General features: G+C 39.6%; 1 protein-coding gene across 15 annotated transcripts in view; it reads right to left on the reverse strand.

Annotated features, from left to right (window-relative positions):
- Positions 1-18,833, reverse strand: part of itpr1b (inositol 1,4,5-trisphosphate receptor, type 1b) — a 127,679-nt gene that overhangs the window by 59,397 nt on the left and 49,449 nt on the right. For 6 of the 15 annotated variants that reach the window (XM_033627657.2, XM_078173127.1, XM_033627653.2 and 3 more), the window contains 10 exons: positions 18,648-18,773; positions 18,281-18,481; positions 17,811-18,062; positions 17,513-17,638; positions 17,172-17,300; positions 15,902-16,022; positions 15,603-15,787; positions 11,424-11,572; positions 9,671-9,782; positions 6,276-6,311 (listed from right to left, as the gene is read on the reverse strand). In XM_033627657.2, coding sequence (XP_033483548.2) covers positions 6,276-6,311; positions 9,671-9,782; positions 11,424-11,572; positions 15,603-15,787; positions 15,902-16,022; positions 17,172-17,300; positions 17,513-17,638; positions 17,811-18,062; positions 18,281-18,481; positions 18,648-18,773 — 1,437 coding nt within the window. Of the gene's footprint in view, positions 1-6,275; positions 6,312-9,670; positions 9,783-11,423; positions 11,573-15,602; positions 15,788-15,901; positions 16,023-16,405; positions 16,433-16,967; positions 16,986-17,171; positions 17,301-17,512; positions 17,639-17,810; positions 18,063-18,280; positions 18,482-18,647; positions 18,774-18,833 lie in introns of all 15 variants that reach the window. The other 9 variants (XM_078172920.1, XM_078172893.1, XM_033627647.2 and 6 more) reach the window with 3 other exon arrangements.

Genomic DNA, 18,833 nt, shown 5'->3' on the forward strand with positions numbered 1-18,833 from the left:
ACCACTTGTTGCAAAGTGTCGTTGTCTGGCTGTCACTCTACATGACAATAGGTCAGGGCAAATAAAGCAAAAATATGCACTGTCATCTGTGTGCCAATATGTAAATTCATCTCAGCGTACATGTCTGTTGTTATAAAGACCGCATAAGAATTATCTGTTGAAAAGTTTGTCTCAAAAAAACAACAACAAAAAAAAAAAATAGAAGTGATACGACAGTAGTAAGAAAAACAAAACATGTATGACCTAATCACCAAATGTCACGTTTTTCCAAAATCTGATTAAGAAGCTCAACTAATCCTGGAACAGTGAATGCTGGCTTATATGCCAAGAGCTGCCGTGGGTTATAGAAACAACTCATTTTCAGTACATTTTCAAAAAAATCTGAAGCCAATAAACCAGGTTCAACAATTCAGTAAAAAAAGGGGTCAAAAAGAAAAAAAAGTAAAATCATAAAGATAAAATGTTGCTGATTGCTGCAGCCAATGGCAAGAAAAACAATTAAATAACAATAATTAAAAAATAATCTAATGAAAATTGAAAACCCAAATAATGAAACTTAAATAAAAGGTACCAGTCTAAAGAGAGTAACTTAACAGTCAAATCAGTTAACGGTTAAGTGAGTGACTTGTCACTTTGCACAAGTTCTTAAATTCATAAACTTAATTTAAAATGAAGCAAAAGAATAAAATAAAATTTGGTAATAGCCTACAGAGCATAAAGGCATTCAAATTGTTAACGACGAAGAAGTTAACGACTCATTTAATTGAGAAAGCTAAAAAACAACAACAACCTATACACACATACACACACACACACAAACACAAAACCTCACTGCAGAGAGGGCAGCAAATGTGGGAAACTACACAACAAACATGTAACCTAACATGGGCATGCACTATATCTTCCTTTGTGACCCAGTCATGCTGGTTTATGCTGATTCATTGTGCAACTGGACAGGAATTTCCCCATAACAAGCCCCCTTGTACGTCAACACTTTGATTTCCACAGAAAAACGGTGATGCCTCATGAATGCAACTGAAGCTATAATCACCACCAGCACTAACTTCTTCTAATTTAGTTTGAAATCTAACCACTGGTGGAACATGATAACTGTCATATGTGCAATATGACCTCATTCGCAGTGTTGACAACCGTGAACAGCACGCCTGGAATCTTTTTAAGCGTATAAAAAGGTGTATCAGCTGGACGGCTTGACCCCGTAATTGTTACCATCAGTTCCACTTGTTTTGCTCTCCAGAATGTGTGATTAAACCTCCACAGACAAACAAACACAATTAGTTTCCCGGGCATTTGTGGAAACAGAGGCAGTTAAGGTGATCTCACTTCCAAAAATAATCTGTATATTCCTCCGGGAATGTTGCACCTTTTGATGGGCAGCCAGCAGTCACACTATCTCTCTGTTTACAATAACATAACTAAGATCCTCGCCATACTCCTCAACAGCCAGACACTATGAGCACTGCTTTACCTCACCTCACTGGGAAGCTATAAAGGAAATTGGCTGTTCACGATAAAGAAAACAAGTGTTCAGGAAGAAGGCCAGAAGCACGGTTTAAATAGCACTCTGCCGATAGTATGAAATTGGCCTGTAAGTGAGGCGAACGTCAAACAATTAACAGGTGTTATGTTGGCTGAAGGGCACACTCACCACCCAAAGTGAATCCCAAACTTTCCAATGCCACCCCCTCCCCTGCCCAAGTGGAGGTGCACCAAAGCCACTGTCTCCTAAAAGACATCTCTGCTGCACTTTTATTGCCAATTACCACTGAAGGTCACACATCAGTGGAGAGTTTAAAATTCCAGGAAAACTGAGTAAGAGAAAAAAAAGGGAAAGAAAATTGTTGGCTCTTATGTAACTGCTTCCTGAGAGCTGGCTGGTGCCCAAGAATTGTGCTGCATTAAGTTAAGGAAACTGGGCCAGCGCTCCATGTTGCTGTGGCACGTCTGCAGCTCCCCCTGTTGACTGAGAAAAAAACAACAGCCCAGAGTCTCCTGATTTCACCCACAGCGGCAGGCAGGAGGATAAACCAGGACAAGCAGAATCTATCTGAGGGCAGTTTGGCAGAGTGAGTGATGGGAGTGGCAGCTAGATAAGCTGCATACTGGAAAAGTTAGACAAGACAGTAGAGGAGAGAAAGACAAGGCTGACAAAGTGAAAGTAAAATGGACAAATATTTGTCAAAGGAGCAGCAGTGATGTGGTTTGAAAAATGCACGAGTTAAAAAAAGGAAACAGTAATCTAGAAATCTCAAGCTAAACAAAAAGTGTGGTCAGGATAATGAGGAGATAAACATAGATGAACGGAGAGCAACAGAAACACATTCAAGCACACACACAAAGACCACCACCACACTAGCATAGAAAAAGTCCCTTATGTAACCCCAGCACCGTCTTCAGCAAACCGTATTACATCACTACAGTAAGACCGAGACATCGTCTTCATCTGACCTCTCTGACCTTCCACAGTCTCACAAATAAAGACGCTCACATGCAAGTAAAGGAAAACATAAACCCGTGCAAGGACTGATATGATCAGGCCTGACAATGAGAGTGGCAGGCCGCTCATGTCTTGTTTTCCCCGGGCTCGCATTTTATCACATTTCTATTTTTGGAGGAATGAGATAACCTCTGCTAATGGCTGAACCGTCACTGTGCTTTATCCTGCTCTCTCATCACCCCTCCTGCATACACACACCCACACACACACGCGATCCAACCCACAGACTGGGCATGCAACAACTCGAAGTATGATGGGGTCTGTCAGACAGTAGTGAAACTGACAGCTGCACTCATTCCTCGAGGCCTGTGGGTGGGAGCTGGGTGTGTGATGGTAGGTCAGGGAGCAGCAGCAGGCTAAACACTGGGGTTGCATAACAGATATCGTGGCAGTTTATCTTGCTCCTGCTAAAAGGAAGTTGGGGTTTTGGCCTGACTGTCTCCCACCTGAATGATATCCACACACATGCTGCTAGCCGTCAGTCAGAACACTGTTTGCTGGTGTTAACGTGAGTGTGTGCATGAATGAGTGACATACAGCATGTGCTGTGGGGGGGCTGAGGGAGTATGTGTACATTCTTAAAATGCATATGGGAGGAGTTGATGAGACAAAGCGCTGGTCTCTGAGAACAGCCCTGTTTTTGTGGAAGTTGGGGATTTCCATCTCTACAGCACCAAGTGGCATGTGTAAGGAGGGAGGGAGGGAAGGAGGGAAATAAAGACAGAGACACAACAGAGAGAGACTGAGAGCAGATCGCTTCCTGGCAACTCTGGAAAGACCCTTTCAGACAATTTCTCCATTCCCCCCCAACTAACATCATGCTCACTTCCCTTGCACTCACCACACTCTGGATTGAGTGACTAGGCTTCAGTGTTATTTTCCTGCTGGTTATTATCCTGCTCTGACAACGTGCACTTTCAGTTTGACTAATTTAATTATTTCAAGAGAAGCTCCCAAAAGGTGTACAAACATTGAAGTTCCCATGAAATGAAAATTTCCCGGTTTTATTCCCATGTCCCTGGTTTAACTGAACATTTGTCTCTTGTTATGCCAAATATATGTAAAAAGTCCAGTCCACTAAGACTTTGGGTAAGTAACTGGCCACACCGGTTATATAAAACCGCACTTCACCGTTTGTGGGTTGTAGTAGCTAGCTAAGAGAGCATTATGGAAAGACATAGGAGTAGATGTGTGTTTACATATTAGGCAAAATCTATGTTTTCATTTCAAAATAATGTGGCTGAGGTCTAAATCATTCATGAAAGCTCCAGCAGAAAACTTAGCGGACCTTGAATTAGGACTGTTCTGTCAAATTTTACTGTATATTTCTAAATAAAGTAATTAAGTATGAGTTTTACAATGAAAAACAACTGATTTGAGAGCAAAGCAACACAAATAAAAAACTTTTAAAATAAGAAAAACTAATCAAACAAAAGCAATAGATACAAAGTAAAAAAAAAAAAACAATGCCCCTTTTTCTTGAACCAGTAGTCTTTAGGATTCAGGGAGCCTTGGTGCTATCTCTCGAAGCAGCCTGTGTTTTCACCAGTTTTGAGGCACTGAGCCATGGAACTATTGTAACTAAGGATGCGTCACAGAAGTAAACAGTAGTAGCAAGATGGACAATTGCATTCATCACCAGCAAGCTTTTGTTCTGTTATTACAGATATTTGTTTTATCCAGAAGATATGCATGGACCAACTATTAATGATAAGGAGATGATTTCGCACTTGACTTTCCATCCTCTCTGTCCAACCTACAGACACGCCTACTGATGTCATGGTTTGCACTTCAGGTCAAGGAAAATCTGCTAGTTTTTGGCTCGAGCTGTGAGCCACCTTTTTGGGGGTTCTGAATCAATTTATTTCGGTCAAGTAGAGTAGACCAACTTTAAGTCTAAATAAAGAGAACCCCAGCAGTCCAGATGAGTGGACACACAGATCACTTTTTACAAAATTTCTGGGTGTTAAAAACAATTTTTGGTTATTACAGCTCTCTAAAACTAAGCCAAAATCTATTGGTGGTTGTAATTATTGTTCTTTAAAAAATATCACCCCTACAAAATAAGCCAACAAAAAGGAAAACTAATAGCTTAACTAAATGTTTCGAAAACAACTCTCCTAAAACTATGAATAGACTTGTCTAGAATAGGTCCCCTCCTATGACATAATGACATGACATAATCCCTGTGACATACCACAAACAGAAAGAAGAAACCTGTTTCATCCACTTCCTTAAGGCTACAGGTCGTGACCACAAACATATTTTTGCAATGCACGCGCATGACATGCACACCGCCCCACACACAGTCCAGCCCCTCTGTGTTATGAGCTTTCTGTTGGAGTGAACTAATGGTGGACTATCCCAAGCTATATATACACTCACACCTGCTCTTGTAATGGTGGCAAAGGGCTTACAATATGCTCCGCCACCACCATCCATCAAAAGGGGGCTGTGCGCCATGTAGACTGAATGACCAAGAAAAATAGAAACATCTCATTGATGTTGAATGGTAGTAATAATAATAACAATAATCAAGATTATGAACTAAAGATTAAGGGCAAGTCAATAATGAAAAATGAAATTGCATGACTGAGACACACTTCTCCTTAATGGGACAGGAGCATGAAGTTTAAAGAGACAAAATTCCAGCAGGTTGTTGTGTTCTGAATAAAAGAAAGAAAAAAGGAAATCACCCTCTGTCCCTCTACGGAAATTCCAGGGCCCAAAAGTCCCACGTAATTTGTGATGAGCAATCTTAGCTGCATATAGGTGTTATAACAGGCAAGCTATGGGACTGAACAGACTTCATAAAGCTGTTGAAGGGGATTAACAACAGTACACCTAAAATAGGTTCAAATGCTGTATGCCTGCATTTTCCAGATGTATTCAGTAAAATTGTTTTTTTCTAAAAGAAAATCAAACAGTGCACTCCAACATAGCAAGTAAGTACACGACCATTACAGGTACAACAGACAGGTATGTGCATAATGTGAGCTGGACATGCTAGCAGTATGCTACATTTCTAACATGGGGATCTGGAGCAGGCACGACACAAGGAGGGATGGACTGAGGCAACATCCACATTAATACGTTATCATTTTAAAATGGCACTTTCAAAACAAAAATGATCTCTGTACACAAGTGTTTGAGCACCATTTCAACAAGTAATGACCATGACCATTTACGTACACTGAGCATGCAGGTAAACTGGAGGCAGATTTTCTATTCTGCCGCTGCCTGCTTAGTTACAGAAAATCCTACAAAGATAGCGAAAAGTAAGACCGGAGATTTCTTGTTTTGGCCCAACGGAAAGGTGGAACTTTAACTGGGAGTAACCCATGAGTATAAGGCGATTGAGGCGGTGGAAAGCAAATTGTGAAAAGGACTTGTGTGGGAAAGAAATACCCGCAAACGTGGGTGCCTGCGTCATCATTTTCAAAAGTCTCAGTGTCCACGGTCCACCCATGCAGACTAAAACACAACCCTGGAGTTAAAACGGGGTCAGCAGCATTTTCAAAGGTCTCAGTTTAAGAGGTTCCAAAACACCAGAGTAGTGTTGATGCCAAGCGTCATGGTAGCAATAGTTATGCGTTTTAAAACAAAAACATATTAGTGTGGATGCAGCCTGAGCTACCAACAGGTGTCACTGATGAGAATGTGATGGTCGAGCATCTACTTGCAGTACAAGCATGTCTAATGCTGTTAGTGGGAGACAAACCAAATGTACATCATGATAGTAAGTAAAATGATAAACCTCAGCCACATCCATTTCATCATCAAAGGCAATCAGCTGCAAGAGAAAGAGTATAGGGAGCAGAGAGTTAGTAGAGCTAGATTAGTGAGCTACAAACACGCAGCATGTCAAGTTAGGTAAAAAAGTGATGTGATAGGATAGCATGTTAATAACTGTTAAAACACCCGCTGCCTTCGTACTTTGATTCACATTCACTGTGGGTTTGAATACTTTACATAAGCATTTTCCATGAGGTTGAAAATAAAAAAAAATGTTTTCAACCTCCACAACCCTCTACAGCAAACCTTTTTTTTTAAACTCAACCACATGTAAAACATATTGACTGAAGTGGACTGTGAATGCTCTGTGATTAACTCATGTTCCTTCATGGCTTAAATGCAAACGTTCTAAAATATTTTATGTCCATGAATAAAGTGTGAGATGCTTTGTATGGATGTTTAAAGTCATCTGTCATTGTGTAAACAGATGAAATACAGAAGTTCTAGTCTCTAAAACAGTAGACAACTTACGTACCAGGAAGTAAAAGTAAACGTAGATGAACAAAAAAGTTGCTGCATTTTAGAGATGTACTTATTGTATCTGCTTTGCCATTAGAAGAGACTCATGAGTACAAATACTGTCGCCCACTCACAGGCTTCCCACTTGTAATCTACAGATAGGTATCGTTTGGGTTTTTCCGACACTGGTGTTAAAACAACGCTTTTAAAATGTCACTGGTGCCTAACGATGCCTGAACCGACACTTTTAAAATAAAAGTAAATAAAAATAAAGCACAAAACGACGGTCAACGACATAAAGGAATGGCTTTTTCAATTTCAAAGGCAAATTTAAACACGAAATTGAACAATATTTTTTCCCTGAACACTTTAAAGTATACTTAAATATATAAATACAAATAAATACAAAACAATATTAAATTCACATAACAATTAAATCCTAACCCAACTGTAATAATTTAACACAGAATAACAATTACCAGCAAAATAAATTTTGAGTTGGGATCAATAGTTGTCAGGAGAGACTCAGTTTCCACAGATTTCTCCATTATCTGTTTAGAAACAGCTGAGATGGTCACTACAATGATAAAAGCTGGTCCTCCTTAAAGGGATACTTTGCTAAAATTTTAAACAATGTCTGTGTCACTGCAGTATGGGGAGTGTGTGCAAATGAATGGTATAAGGTGCCTCGTGTGCAGCCAGCTCCAGGAGCTTCCCATCCAGCAGCAGCCAAAAACCATCAGATGATGGGAAACACAACATCAATGACATCAATGACATGTTTTGCATCATGCAGTGGATTTTTGTTCAAGGCACAGGCAGAGCTCCTGGAGCTGGTAGCACTCCCCACACCGCGGTGACACAGACATGGCTAAAAATAATCTAAGTATCCATTTTAACAGTCCACCTTAAGTGAGCCTGTGCAAGTTCCAACGGGAGGCTTACTTTGTTCAATAACTTAACCCCACCACCCCCTTAACTTAACCCCCTTCACCTTAATCAGCAGGTGGCAAGAAAGACACTAGCTTGGGTTCTGAGGAGTTGTAGCATGTATAAACTGAAATAAAGCCTAAACTTTATTTTTGTAGGCAAACCTAGAAGTTAGCGTCACCCTGGTTCTCTCATCCAAAATCCAATGGGATTTTTCCATTGGATTTTGTATTAGTCATCAGCTTGGTGGCAAACAAATGTTTGACACTTACACATTTTGTTCAGCAAGATAATCTTCACATTTGAAAATAACTCTCATCTCTTCAGAAGTGTAAATGCAATCACCAGAAGTAAAAAGCTAATGTAAAGCTATAAATTAACTCCACCACGGTCAGATGACTCAACGTCCCCACCAAAACGAGGCTGTTGAGCCGTGGTCAGCATGATGACTTTCTTAACTGTCATTTAGCCACTTGTAAGCGGCTGCCTTTTTAAAGACATCTAAAAGCGTCAAAATTTTTGAGTGGATACTGATGTATTTTATGCCGTAGAATAAAACCCAAAAGTATTTTAAGCTTGTGTTAACCACAGACCTTATATCAAGCATCTAACCAAAAACCCATTCAAAAAATACCACTGACTTCAAGACGAGGAAACAAGGAGTGCAAAGATGCAAACTCATTCTACAGTTTTAGGACTCATTCTTGCAGCACTCTATTGCACTGCTACGTTAAACTTCATACTCTCTGCTCCAGTCAGTGCAGCTGGAGCGAGGTCTCTGGAGTAGTAAGCATGTGTTTTATTGAATTTGTGCCAAAAAACAGAGCTTTGGAAATGGCTAAAATAGGTTCCCTTTTAAAAGCATAGTTGTTCTTCCTTTGCTTACAGTTAGATGTGTTGATGCAGTGCAGGGCTGTCCTCCTGTCTTCCTAGGCACATTCAGCTACTTTTAATAATACCACAATACAATACATATTTCTTTAGCTCTAAATACGCTTTTGAATTCTATTTGAATTGGTCTTCAGAGCATGCCATGTTGGTAATATAAGAGGATGTATGTTGTATTTAATGTATGTTAATATTCTGTATGCTTGTATATTCAATACACCTCTTTGCTTGATGTGCTGAGGGGTGACTCATGAATGAAGGCTAATTTATCCTATTAAAAGGTGCCCTGTGGAGGTTTTGTTAACAAACGGTTATTGTGTATTTCCATTCATTCCAACCATTTCCATATTCTTGAATGCATTCCCCTCCACATTATTGTTATATCCTTGTTGTTAAAGTCTGGGGAAGACATACTGCTATTGTTAAAACAAGCTGACAAAGTTGAAGCAATCAATAAAAGATTAGTTTCATTAGTAGCCAATGAATGTTGTGTAAAATGGCTGAATGAGAGATGGAGCATGTGTGATGTTAAGCCCCACCCATTTTTTAGGTTATCATCTCATTAAATGGCCATTATCAGTTGTTATTGCCACAATTATAATGCTTCAGACAAGGAAAACTGTACCTACCAGGAGGCTAGAAGATATCAAATGTTGTAAAACAGTCACAGTTTTGTTAAGTGTAGGTGCCAAAACTATGTGTTTAGGGTTAGGAAAAGATCGTAGTTTGGGTTAAAATAAGTATGTTATAGTGGGGAGAAATTAATAAGGGAACTAATCTTTTATTAAATATGTGCCCGTGTTTGCCAAACCGAGTACTCATAACCTGCCCTGTTTGCAGTGACTTGATGACTTACGTATGGATCTTTTCTGTTCAGTGTGCTATACAGGCACCTAAGACATACAAGGACAGCTCAGCCTCCTCGTTTACTTTACCGTTATTTGATCTTATGTAAGTTTGGTGCAGTGGGACAGGGACACTGTATCCTGAGTCAGTGAAGTCTTTTATCTCATGTGTGGGTGAATCTTGGGCATGATCACAAGCAGATGATGAAAAACAGGATCACAGAGGGTATTGTACCTTCTCCCCATAGCCACGGTCTTTTGTCATCATTTCCCTCAGTGTCTGCAGTACTTTGATGCACAGACGCTCCTCATTCTCCTCCAGCAACTGCTTGGTGTGTTTGATCAGTCTGGTCAGAGAAAGAGAAAGAAAAGTGAGTAGACTGGATAAAATAATGGATGTTGCCACTGTGATCTCACCCATTGGTTTGTGGACTTCTGTTTTGAAGCCTTGAGTTTGGCATTTGGCTGTTGCTATCTTAGTTTTAGCTAGCATGGTACATTTATAGCTATGGTTAACTGCAATAATGCTAATGCTAATGCTAATTTTTGCTAGCGAAAGACAAAAGAACAGGCTTAAAACCATATGAACATAATGTACTATAATGTACTTATTGGAAAAACTTCTGACTCCTTAAAGGGTCTTTTAATACAACAAAACACTGAACAAGACTCTTTTAGGGGACCATAATGTTACAATTAACTTTTAATGAAGTGAAAACACACTGAAATAATGACAGCTTTATGCCTAGATTTTGTCTATGTGAAGTTACGCCCTGGTTACGATACTTAACCAACTTCGTGGCAGGGACTTGTCAACGAATGTCACCCGCCTGTCACTGAAAGCGGCCATGTCCTTAATCATGCCTAACTTTGACCCTTTATAACATTTAAACTGGTGACTAATATAAAAATTCAGCCCACGTACGGAAAAACTAGCTTTAGAGACCAAAACTGTCCCAAGCTGTAAACATGTTTCTTTCTGCTGTAACGTCAGGCATTATATCATGGGGCTATGAGGACTGACTCGCTTCTGAAGCCAGCCTCAAGTGGCCGTTAGAGGAACTGCAGTTTTTTGTACTTCCACATTGGCTGCATTTTTCAGCCATGGAGGTTGTAGCTTGACCACAGTACACCTCAACTCCTGTGAACATCAGAATTTATTACTGATTTCATTCATACAGTGATCTTCTTGAAGCCCATAGCAACAGATTTGGATTATATGGACCTTACAGCACACTTAAATGTCTTGGATGTAAATAGACATTACAGACAACCACCAAGTAGGAGGTTATTTAGAGTGCATGTAGAAAACTTCTCAACACCAGAGATGATGTTTTTGAGCTCTCAGGGACCTATAGAAAGCTCAAGGATTAACATTAAGTAGTGAGGGTTGACACACTTTTTCACAAACCACTGTAGTCCACAATGGCAGCCATAAGTAGCAGGATAATCCCTGTAATGATTGCGGCTATATACATCCAGGCAGATTCCTGTAATCCAATCTGAGCTCTTATCAGACACAACAAAACACAATAAATTACAGCATATTGGTGTCCAAAATTTAAAGGTATGTCCGTGGTTTAAGTTAGGCTCAACAATATGTTTTTACATTTATTGCATATGTTTTGTTACTATTGTGCATTTCCACTGCATCTTACATTTTCAGAATTTCTTACATGTTTTTCCTGCATAGTTGGTTAGTCCATTTGTTTTCTTTAATTTTGCTAACACACAAAAACCCTTCTGGTTTATGGCTGATGGGAAATCTAATGTATCCACTACAGTGAATATGTTGCTTGATTTCTTTCTTTTTCTTTGGTCAAAATTACTTTACTAATGGGCAAAGTGGTTTGAAAAATCATCAGGCTTTCTGGTGTGCTCATGGCAGGAAGCTTATAGTCCTGAACCTCTAAGTTGTATGTAAAATGTAAATTAATTAGAACATAGGTTTATGGTAAAATGAAACCCAAAGAGCAAACCACACTTACTTTGATATGAATCCTCCACTTTCACATTTCTTGCGAGCATCTGTGTTCTCAGGGAAGAGTAGCTCTGGACGATGTAGGACATCAACAAGCACTGAGAGCTCAGCTTGGACCAGCGGCCTCAGTCGGTCCTCCAGCGCTGACACTATGTCCTACAGAGCATAGAGACATACAGACAGAGCTTAGACATAGCCAGGAAATGAAGCTTTACACTTGATGGTTACTTTCTGACTGCTGATCTTACAGCCTTTTTATTGTGGCTTTTTGTAATGAAATCCAATGGTAAAGATAAAGATAAAGACAATTAAAAGTCCATTCTTGCAATCTGAGGTACGATGTAGGACATCAACAAGCAAGAGGTGGGACACCATCCCCATTGTTAGCAAAATGACCAAAGTGCGTCCCCCTTATTAACCTGCCATCCCTCTCCATCTGGGGTCCGGACCCAGACACTGTTGGAAAGAAGACATTCTTAGCTTTCTAACGATATCAGTTTTTGCCCCCCAACATATTATGCAAAATATGTCACATTAAATAATGACTGTCACCAAGAAATCATTTGGAGAAAAATGCCTTCAAAGTTTGCAGTACGGTGGCAGCAAAGATACATCACAGAGCCCACTGGCTTTTCAAACTAGAAGCGCATGCTGTACTCTGGGGGCTGTCCTAAGGTTAAAAAAAAACAAAAAACAAAGATAAAATACAAAGAAAAGCTCAGAGACACTTTTATTTTTTAGTCAACAAGGTAACAAAACCAGCATACCCAACAACACTATGTAGGAGGATGAGAAAATATTGTTTATGTCTGAAGAGCTGTGGCCCGTTTAACTAACAAAGTTAGCATACAGTTGACAACAGACTTCACATGAAAATATTCACAACTTGGATTAATTTTATGAAAAACCTTTTGATTCTTTTGATAGATGGACCTTTACAGACTAAACAAATATAAATAATCAAGGATTGGACACACGTTCAGACTTCAGTACCACTCTAAAGGTAGGGAATAACCAACTCATGGTGCTCATTGTCTCTGTATATTGAACTGAGCCACTGAATTAAGAAGACTCTAACTGGGCTAACGGTGTTTAGCATGTCCATACTGACAAAAATGTAAACATTTAATGTTATATTTTGATGCACAATGCTAGGTCGCTTAGAATCAGACCAAGCCAGTAGCAACCCAGTGGGTTTTAAGCGGTTTTTATATGCTGAAAGCCATGACTTTGATTATTGGAAATTAGATGAAAACCCATAGTCCAGGCTCTGCCTTGTAACTTTCACTCATAACTTCAGGGAGACACAGAGTGAATGAGGGAGAGTGGCACTTAGTAGGACCAGAGTGCAGGTAGAAAGTGTTTGCAGTTTCTCATCCTGTCTTTACAAGCTATAAAATTGTATTTATGATCGGAAGAAAGGTTCAAAATTCTGACTGACAAAACTTTGTTGTTTATTTAAAAAAAAAAAACAAAAAAAAACAACAACAACCAAATGACCAAATATCGAAATGTTGACATAAATCCATGTTTATGTAGAATGGGCTGAAGAACAAGGGGGGTTCCTGTTAAAAATTGCAATCCACTTACTGACTATTACATACTGTATATTAAAGTGCATTAAATCTTTAAGAGAACTATTAGATAGTCTGTTGTGCAGAGTTAAAGGATTGCGTCTGACTCCAATCTGTCAGCATCTTTCATACATGCATCCACATCAGATATTTTATCTAAGAAATCCAGCCAAATATAGCTTTATAATTTAATCTTAGAGAAACAGTAGGTAACATAACCAGTAGACTACACACTGTACTTAAACAAAGCAAACCCTGTGTCTGATGCACCACCATGTTCCACTTCTTTATGCACTTCCTGTCACGTCTGGTGATGATTAGTGTGAAAATATGCAAATATGTGAAGGTGCACCATGAAAGCTGCTGGTCTGGTGATGATTAGAGTACTGTGTGGGCTGTCTAGTGAGTGTCAGAATAAAAGGGCTATTAGAAGTTGAGAAAAAACAGAAGAGACAATGAATAGTGTTGAAGCATACATTCTAGGAAATGTTGTTCCCTAAATCAAGGCAACCAAGAAATGGGAAGGAAAACATTTTAGGAACCTTATCATCTCTGCCTAGGAATGGGTTGATGAAATACCCAAAACAACCTTGGAAACTCAATGACAATATTATGACTGGGTTGGTCTCATAACTGGAATTATTATTTTTGATTAAAAATAATATGAACTCCTCAACCGCACCCTTACCCTGTGTAAGTAGAGATAACAGCTGCACTGAAACAGACAGGTCAGACATTTTTCAGACTTCCAGTGAATACTGAGTCATATCTTACAAGAAAAAAGGGTGTAGCAGCTTGGCCAATGACTAAAAACAGGATGCAATTAGAAACCACTTCTCTTTTATCTTGGTTGCACTCTTGGGATATTACCAAAAATCACACATACACACCACTTATATATATATACTAAGATAAAGGCAGTCTGAGCTTAAGCGAATCATTGTTGATTTTTTTTAAAAATCTGAATCAGCTCTATTGGCTCAGTATGTTTACACGATGCAAGGAATCTGACTCGGGGGGTTTTGTCGCTCCCAACGGGCCTCATTTGCTATTTTATGTGTAGAAATGTTTACACACAAAATAAGCACACGTGTGCTCGCTATCTGCAATCAGCACACATCCACCTTTCTCTATGAAAGGAAACACTTCCCAGCACAATCTGCTGTTTTCTTATGAAATGTCCTTGTAGCTAGGAAACCGATGGTGGACAGACTGACGACGGTGTGTCCGATGACTCAAACGTCATTCCAGGGAATTACATAGCTGCAGCTAATCTTGTCTTAGTAATCAAAAACATCTGATAAACCATTCATCACCTCTATTATACGTATATGTTATTGTGGTTTCTGAAGACGCGCTCTCCTCAGCAAGGCATCTGCTTGGCTGTAAATCAGAATCTTATAGCCTGCATGCCTGTTAATAGGAAAATTTATGAATCCCAGATCAGTGCGCAAAAAGTTTGCACACACCGTTTAAGCACCAATTTGTGTGTACACACTGTCCGTGACTAAGGTCCATTGTTTCACACTGTTCGAGGACAATTTTCAGAACAATAGATAGAAATAGATGAACAGCTAAAAACAAGGACAAGAAAGCTAAACAAAGGCAAAATAAACTATATTATTCTGGCAACAATTAAATCGTAGGCAACTGGACTTTAAACTATGTGGCCTTAAACTATATTATCTACAAATAAGTGAAAAAAGTATATAATATATGTATAAAGCAACAATGAACAACATACAATGCCTATATACAAGTTGAACTGCTTCTGTGATTTGTAAACAAGAATGAAATGGTACAAAGAGTGCTGGAATACATACTGAATGGGTAATGTAATAGACTACTTTATATGTATGAAGTAGGTGGATATGTACAGTACATGTATGTATACATATCTGTATACAGTGTATACAGTGTAATTATACTGATATCTAATATATTAATAAATTATATTTTAACATATTAATTACAACATCTTAAATTTATGATTTATATAAATGATATACAAGACACATTTGATGTGTCATTTATTCTTTTTGTGTAATTAGTGTAAAAGTGGCCTAAATTAAATCATTAGTATAAACATGGAGCTACTAGTTGGTCGAATATCTAATCAATACAAAACCAATCAAGGCTGCGTGTGCATGCTTGCACCTTCTTTAGTCCACTTCAAGCTCCTTTCTGCCAGACTGACGAGGGCACAAATGACCATCTTGCCACTACTAAAAGAACTTGATATGTTGTACCACTCTGCAATCACGTGTAGCTAATGTATTTTATACAAGCCATTACTGCTTCCTGTTGTCCTTAATAAACTGGCCTGTGTAATACGCACAGCCGGCAGAGAGATAAAAGAGATAAAATATTCATATAAATAAATTTAAGGAGTTACAAACATCTGACCGAACAGTTATTCTTCAAACAAAGCAATGTTTTATTTAACCAGTGGGTTTTATTTTTGCCATCCCGCCACCTTCCTGCTTGAGAGGTCGCTGTTAGATGATGTCTGGTTAAACTATCAAATAAATTTAAATGAATAGAAAACAAACAAATAAATTAATTCTACTAAAAATTGTAAGGAAAAAAATACAGCATGTTATGCCACCGACCTGTAGCCTCTCAATGATGTTTCTGTAGTCCTTGGAGGAAGTCAGGCCCGAGTCTCGTCTGGAGGTGTTCTTAGCAGACAGCCTCCAGCTGAGGATGCTCTTCTGCACAACATTATTGGACTTCACAAACAAGTTGTTCACCTGACTGTCCAAGTCCACTGGGATGGCAATGGCTCTGCTTTTAGCTGGTTACAGGTAAGAATATAGATATTTATATTTAATGTTTTTATCATGTGCCACGATGGCCTTTTATAAAATGAAAGCAGAGACAGTTGATTGATGTTAGGCCAGTATCTTACCCACGTCTGAGAGTACTTTAATACAAGCCTCCACTGAGGCCTTCTGAACCGGGTTCAGCCAGTTACAGTGGTACACCCTAAACACTCCCTGAAGCAGTTGTACAAATACTGGCTGACGAGTCTGTAAGACAGAGACAGAGAGAGCAAATCAAAGAAAAAACACACAATAAGAGAGTAAAAACTCAAAGCAAAACAAATACTGCATAGGAGAGATGGAGTACAAAAACAGTGAATACAGATTGAATAAGTGTCAATTGTGCTCCCTGACTAGGATATACGCATAACCCACTTTGTGCCAGAGATCTTAATGTGAGGACACTATAGCATCTATGGTGAAAGGGTCTACAGGGCAGCTTTGGATCCAGTCGGACAGCTGTTTATGATCATATGCAATCCCAACACATTACACCAGACCAGTGTTTAGCAGAGTAAAACTCGTTTTTCCCACCATGACAAAAGAACAACATCTATGAGCTGGCCACAGCCTTAGAGTACAATAAATACCTCCGTTATCTTTCCAAGAATGGCTGCCTGTTGCGAGAAAAAGAGGGTTGTGATGTCATCATTTCTTGGTTAACCTCAGCAAGCAGAATTCTCAGGATGTGCAAAGGCCAACATGAAACATGAAACATGAAATGTTTTGGCCAACATGAAAGTAAATCAACCATTTCTACTGGGGCCAAGTCGGAACGAAACAATTCCACAGAATAAGCTATCAGGGTGCCAGTTGTGTAATACTACATCACAACGTTACTGCACAAGGGATTTAGCTATCTATGAGGCGTAATGGTCATGATTTACTGGGAAAGTTGTGGGCGAAAGGACACCGTAACACCAAGGTCTAAGAAAAGGAGTGACCACGATGCGTGAATGCATCATCTGCACCACGTCCCAGCAAAACCTTGTGCAACACACCCACGGATCTGGGAATAACAGAGTCTGTGTGCTGACTAAGCTATGAGAATGTGTAAACCCACACAGAGAAGATACTTCCTAAGATTCAGAGCCTGTTAATAAACACACAGGGTTGGGAAACAAAACATGAGGGAGAGTTACCGTTACTTACATACAAACGGCGAGCCATCTATGCACGGGGAAGAATCATATTTTATAATATATATATAGATATGTATGTAGTGGTATGTGAGCATGGTTCCCCTCTGTCAAACAGTTAAACTTTAACATATACATGATTCATAGACTTCAAATGGCATCTGCTAGAGTGTTTGTAATGTGTATTTCAAATGCAGTAGTACACAATCCAGATTACCTGCAGGCTTGTGCTCTGGTCAGAGAAAGGAGAGCTAAAGAAACATGTGACAATGCTCATGACGGTCTCAGTTACATAACGCTCCAGCATGGTGTCCGCATGCTTCCTGTCACTGGTATTGTTGCACACCTAGGCAAGGGCAGAAAAGACATCAACATGACGCACAGCTACTGGATCACACTTCCTGCATGTGGGCAGCAGGTAACATATTTACTGCATGCTGTGTTGACACAGTCCCCCAAACCCATGACATAATATAAAGCAGAACAGCACTCTTCCTCTATCGATCACGTCGTTTGATAATAGTCAAACTCACTTTGACCAAATTTATGGTGGCTTACCCTACAAATGTCCACCAGGAAGTTCTCAAATAGCTTCCACATGTGGTTGGAGGTATAAATCTCCTTCATCTCCACCTCTGTGTCCACATAGCAGTGGTTCAGGAAGTTGATATAGGCAATCTTCACCTATTAGGATCCAAACAAACACACTTAAATAAGACACATTTATCACGGGTGGACTGGTAATCCATGGACAGAAACTAGCCCTCAAGCAGTTTGTTTCCATGCACAAAGATTCTGAATACCAAATAAGACACTATTCACCTCAAAATAAATAAATAAAAGTCATTATCTATACCTCAGGAATACAATCTTCATGGGTAACAACCCGTACGATATCATCCAGGGGCAGCAGGGAGTTACACTTGATCTCAGTGTAGACGTTCTTGCCCTCAGTACAGACAGCCAGCAGCTCCACCAGGTGGATGTGGTACATTAGAGGGCTGTTTTCATCCATGCGGTCCCGCTCCGAACGCATCATCTGGACCAGGGTCTGGAAGGAGGCACGGTCGTTGTAGAAGACCAGGACGTCCTCGCCTGAGTTCACCAGCTGAATGACGGAGAATCACAGCAGAGAGTACAGTCTTATTACCAAAAGATAACAGTTCATCTGTAAGTTAGCATTAATGGTAGCATCAGAAAAACCTCATACATTATCACCACCCTTTCTACCACTTTTTTCAGCTTTATTTCTCCTCTCTCCTCTGTAGCAGATATTACTAGTGCCACAAATGTTCTTTCATCTGGCCTAAAGATCACAGAACTGACCTCCGCCATGACAATGTCCTGACACTTCTTGATGAACTTGTTCTCGGCCTTCACAATGGTCTGCAGGAACTTAAGATATTGGACATGACGACCATGAGTCTCAGTGCAGTGGACAAAGTGCTGAACCACTCGTTCGTTAATCTCACTGCACAGCTGGAAGTTATTCATGAAAATGTGCTGCATGGTGACTGCCTCCAGAATCTGTAAGAGATTTGGAAAAAGAGGGGACAAGAAGGACAGTCTGTAAAAATTAATAATGACATGTGAATTTTCCTTGACAAAGGTACTACCGTATTTTGGAAATTGAACCACATCAACTGTAGAAATCAATCCCTATGAGTAAACCCAAGATGTTTGCACTACTCACCCCTGGGTTGAGAAACAAGTTGATATGCTTGTGGAGAAGAGCCTGATTTTGCTGATTCCCTGCACAGAAATTCTGCAGGAACTCATGAGCAAGTTTCATGATCTCCTGCATTCGGACATCCTCACCCTAATACAGAAAACACACGGTAAGACTTCCTGTTAATTTACTTTACATTAATGGGAAACT

The sequence above is a fragment of the Epinephelus lanceolatus genome, chromosome 1 (genome assembly GCF_041903045.1).
Source record: "Epinephelus lanceolatus isolate andai-2023 chromosome 1, ASM4190304v1, whole genome shotgun sequence".
Lineage (NCBI taxonomy): Eukaryota > Metazoa > Chordata > Actinopteri > Perciformes > Serranidae > Epinephelus > Epinephelus lanceolatus.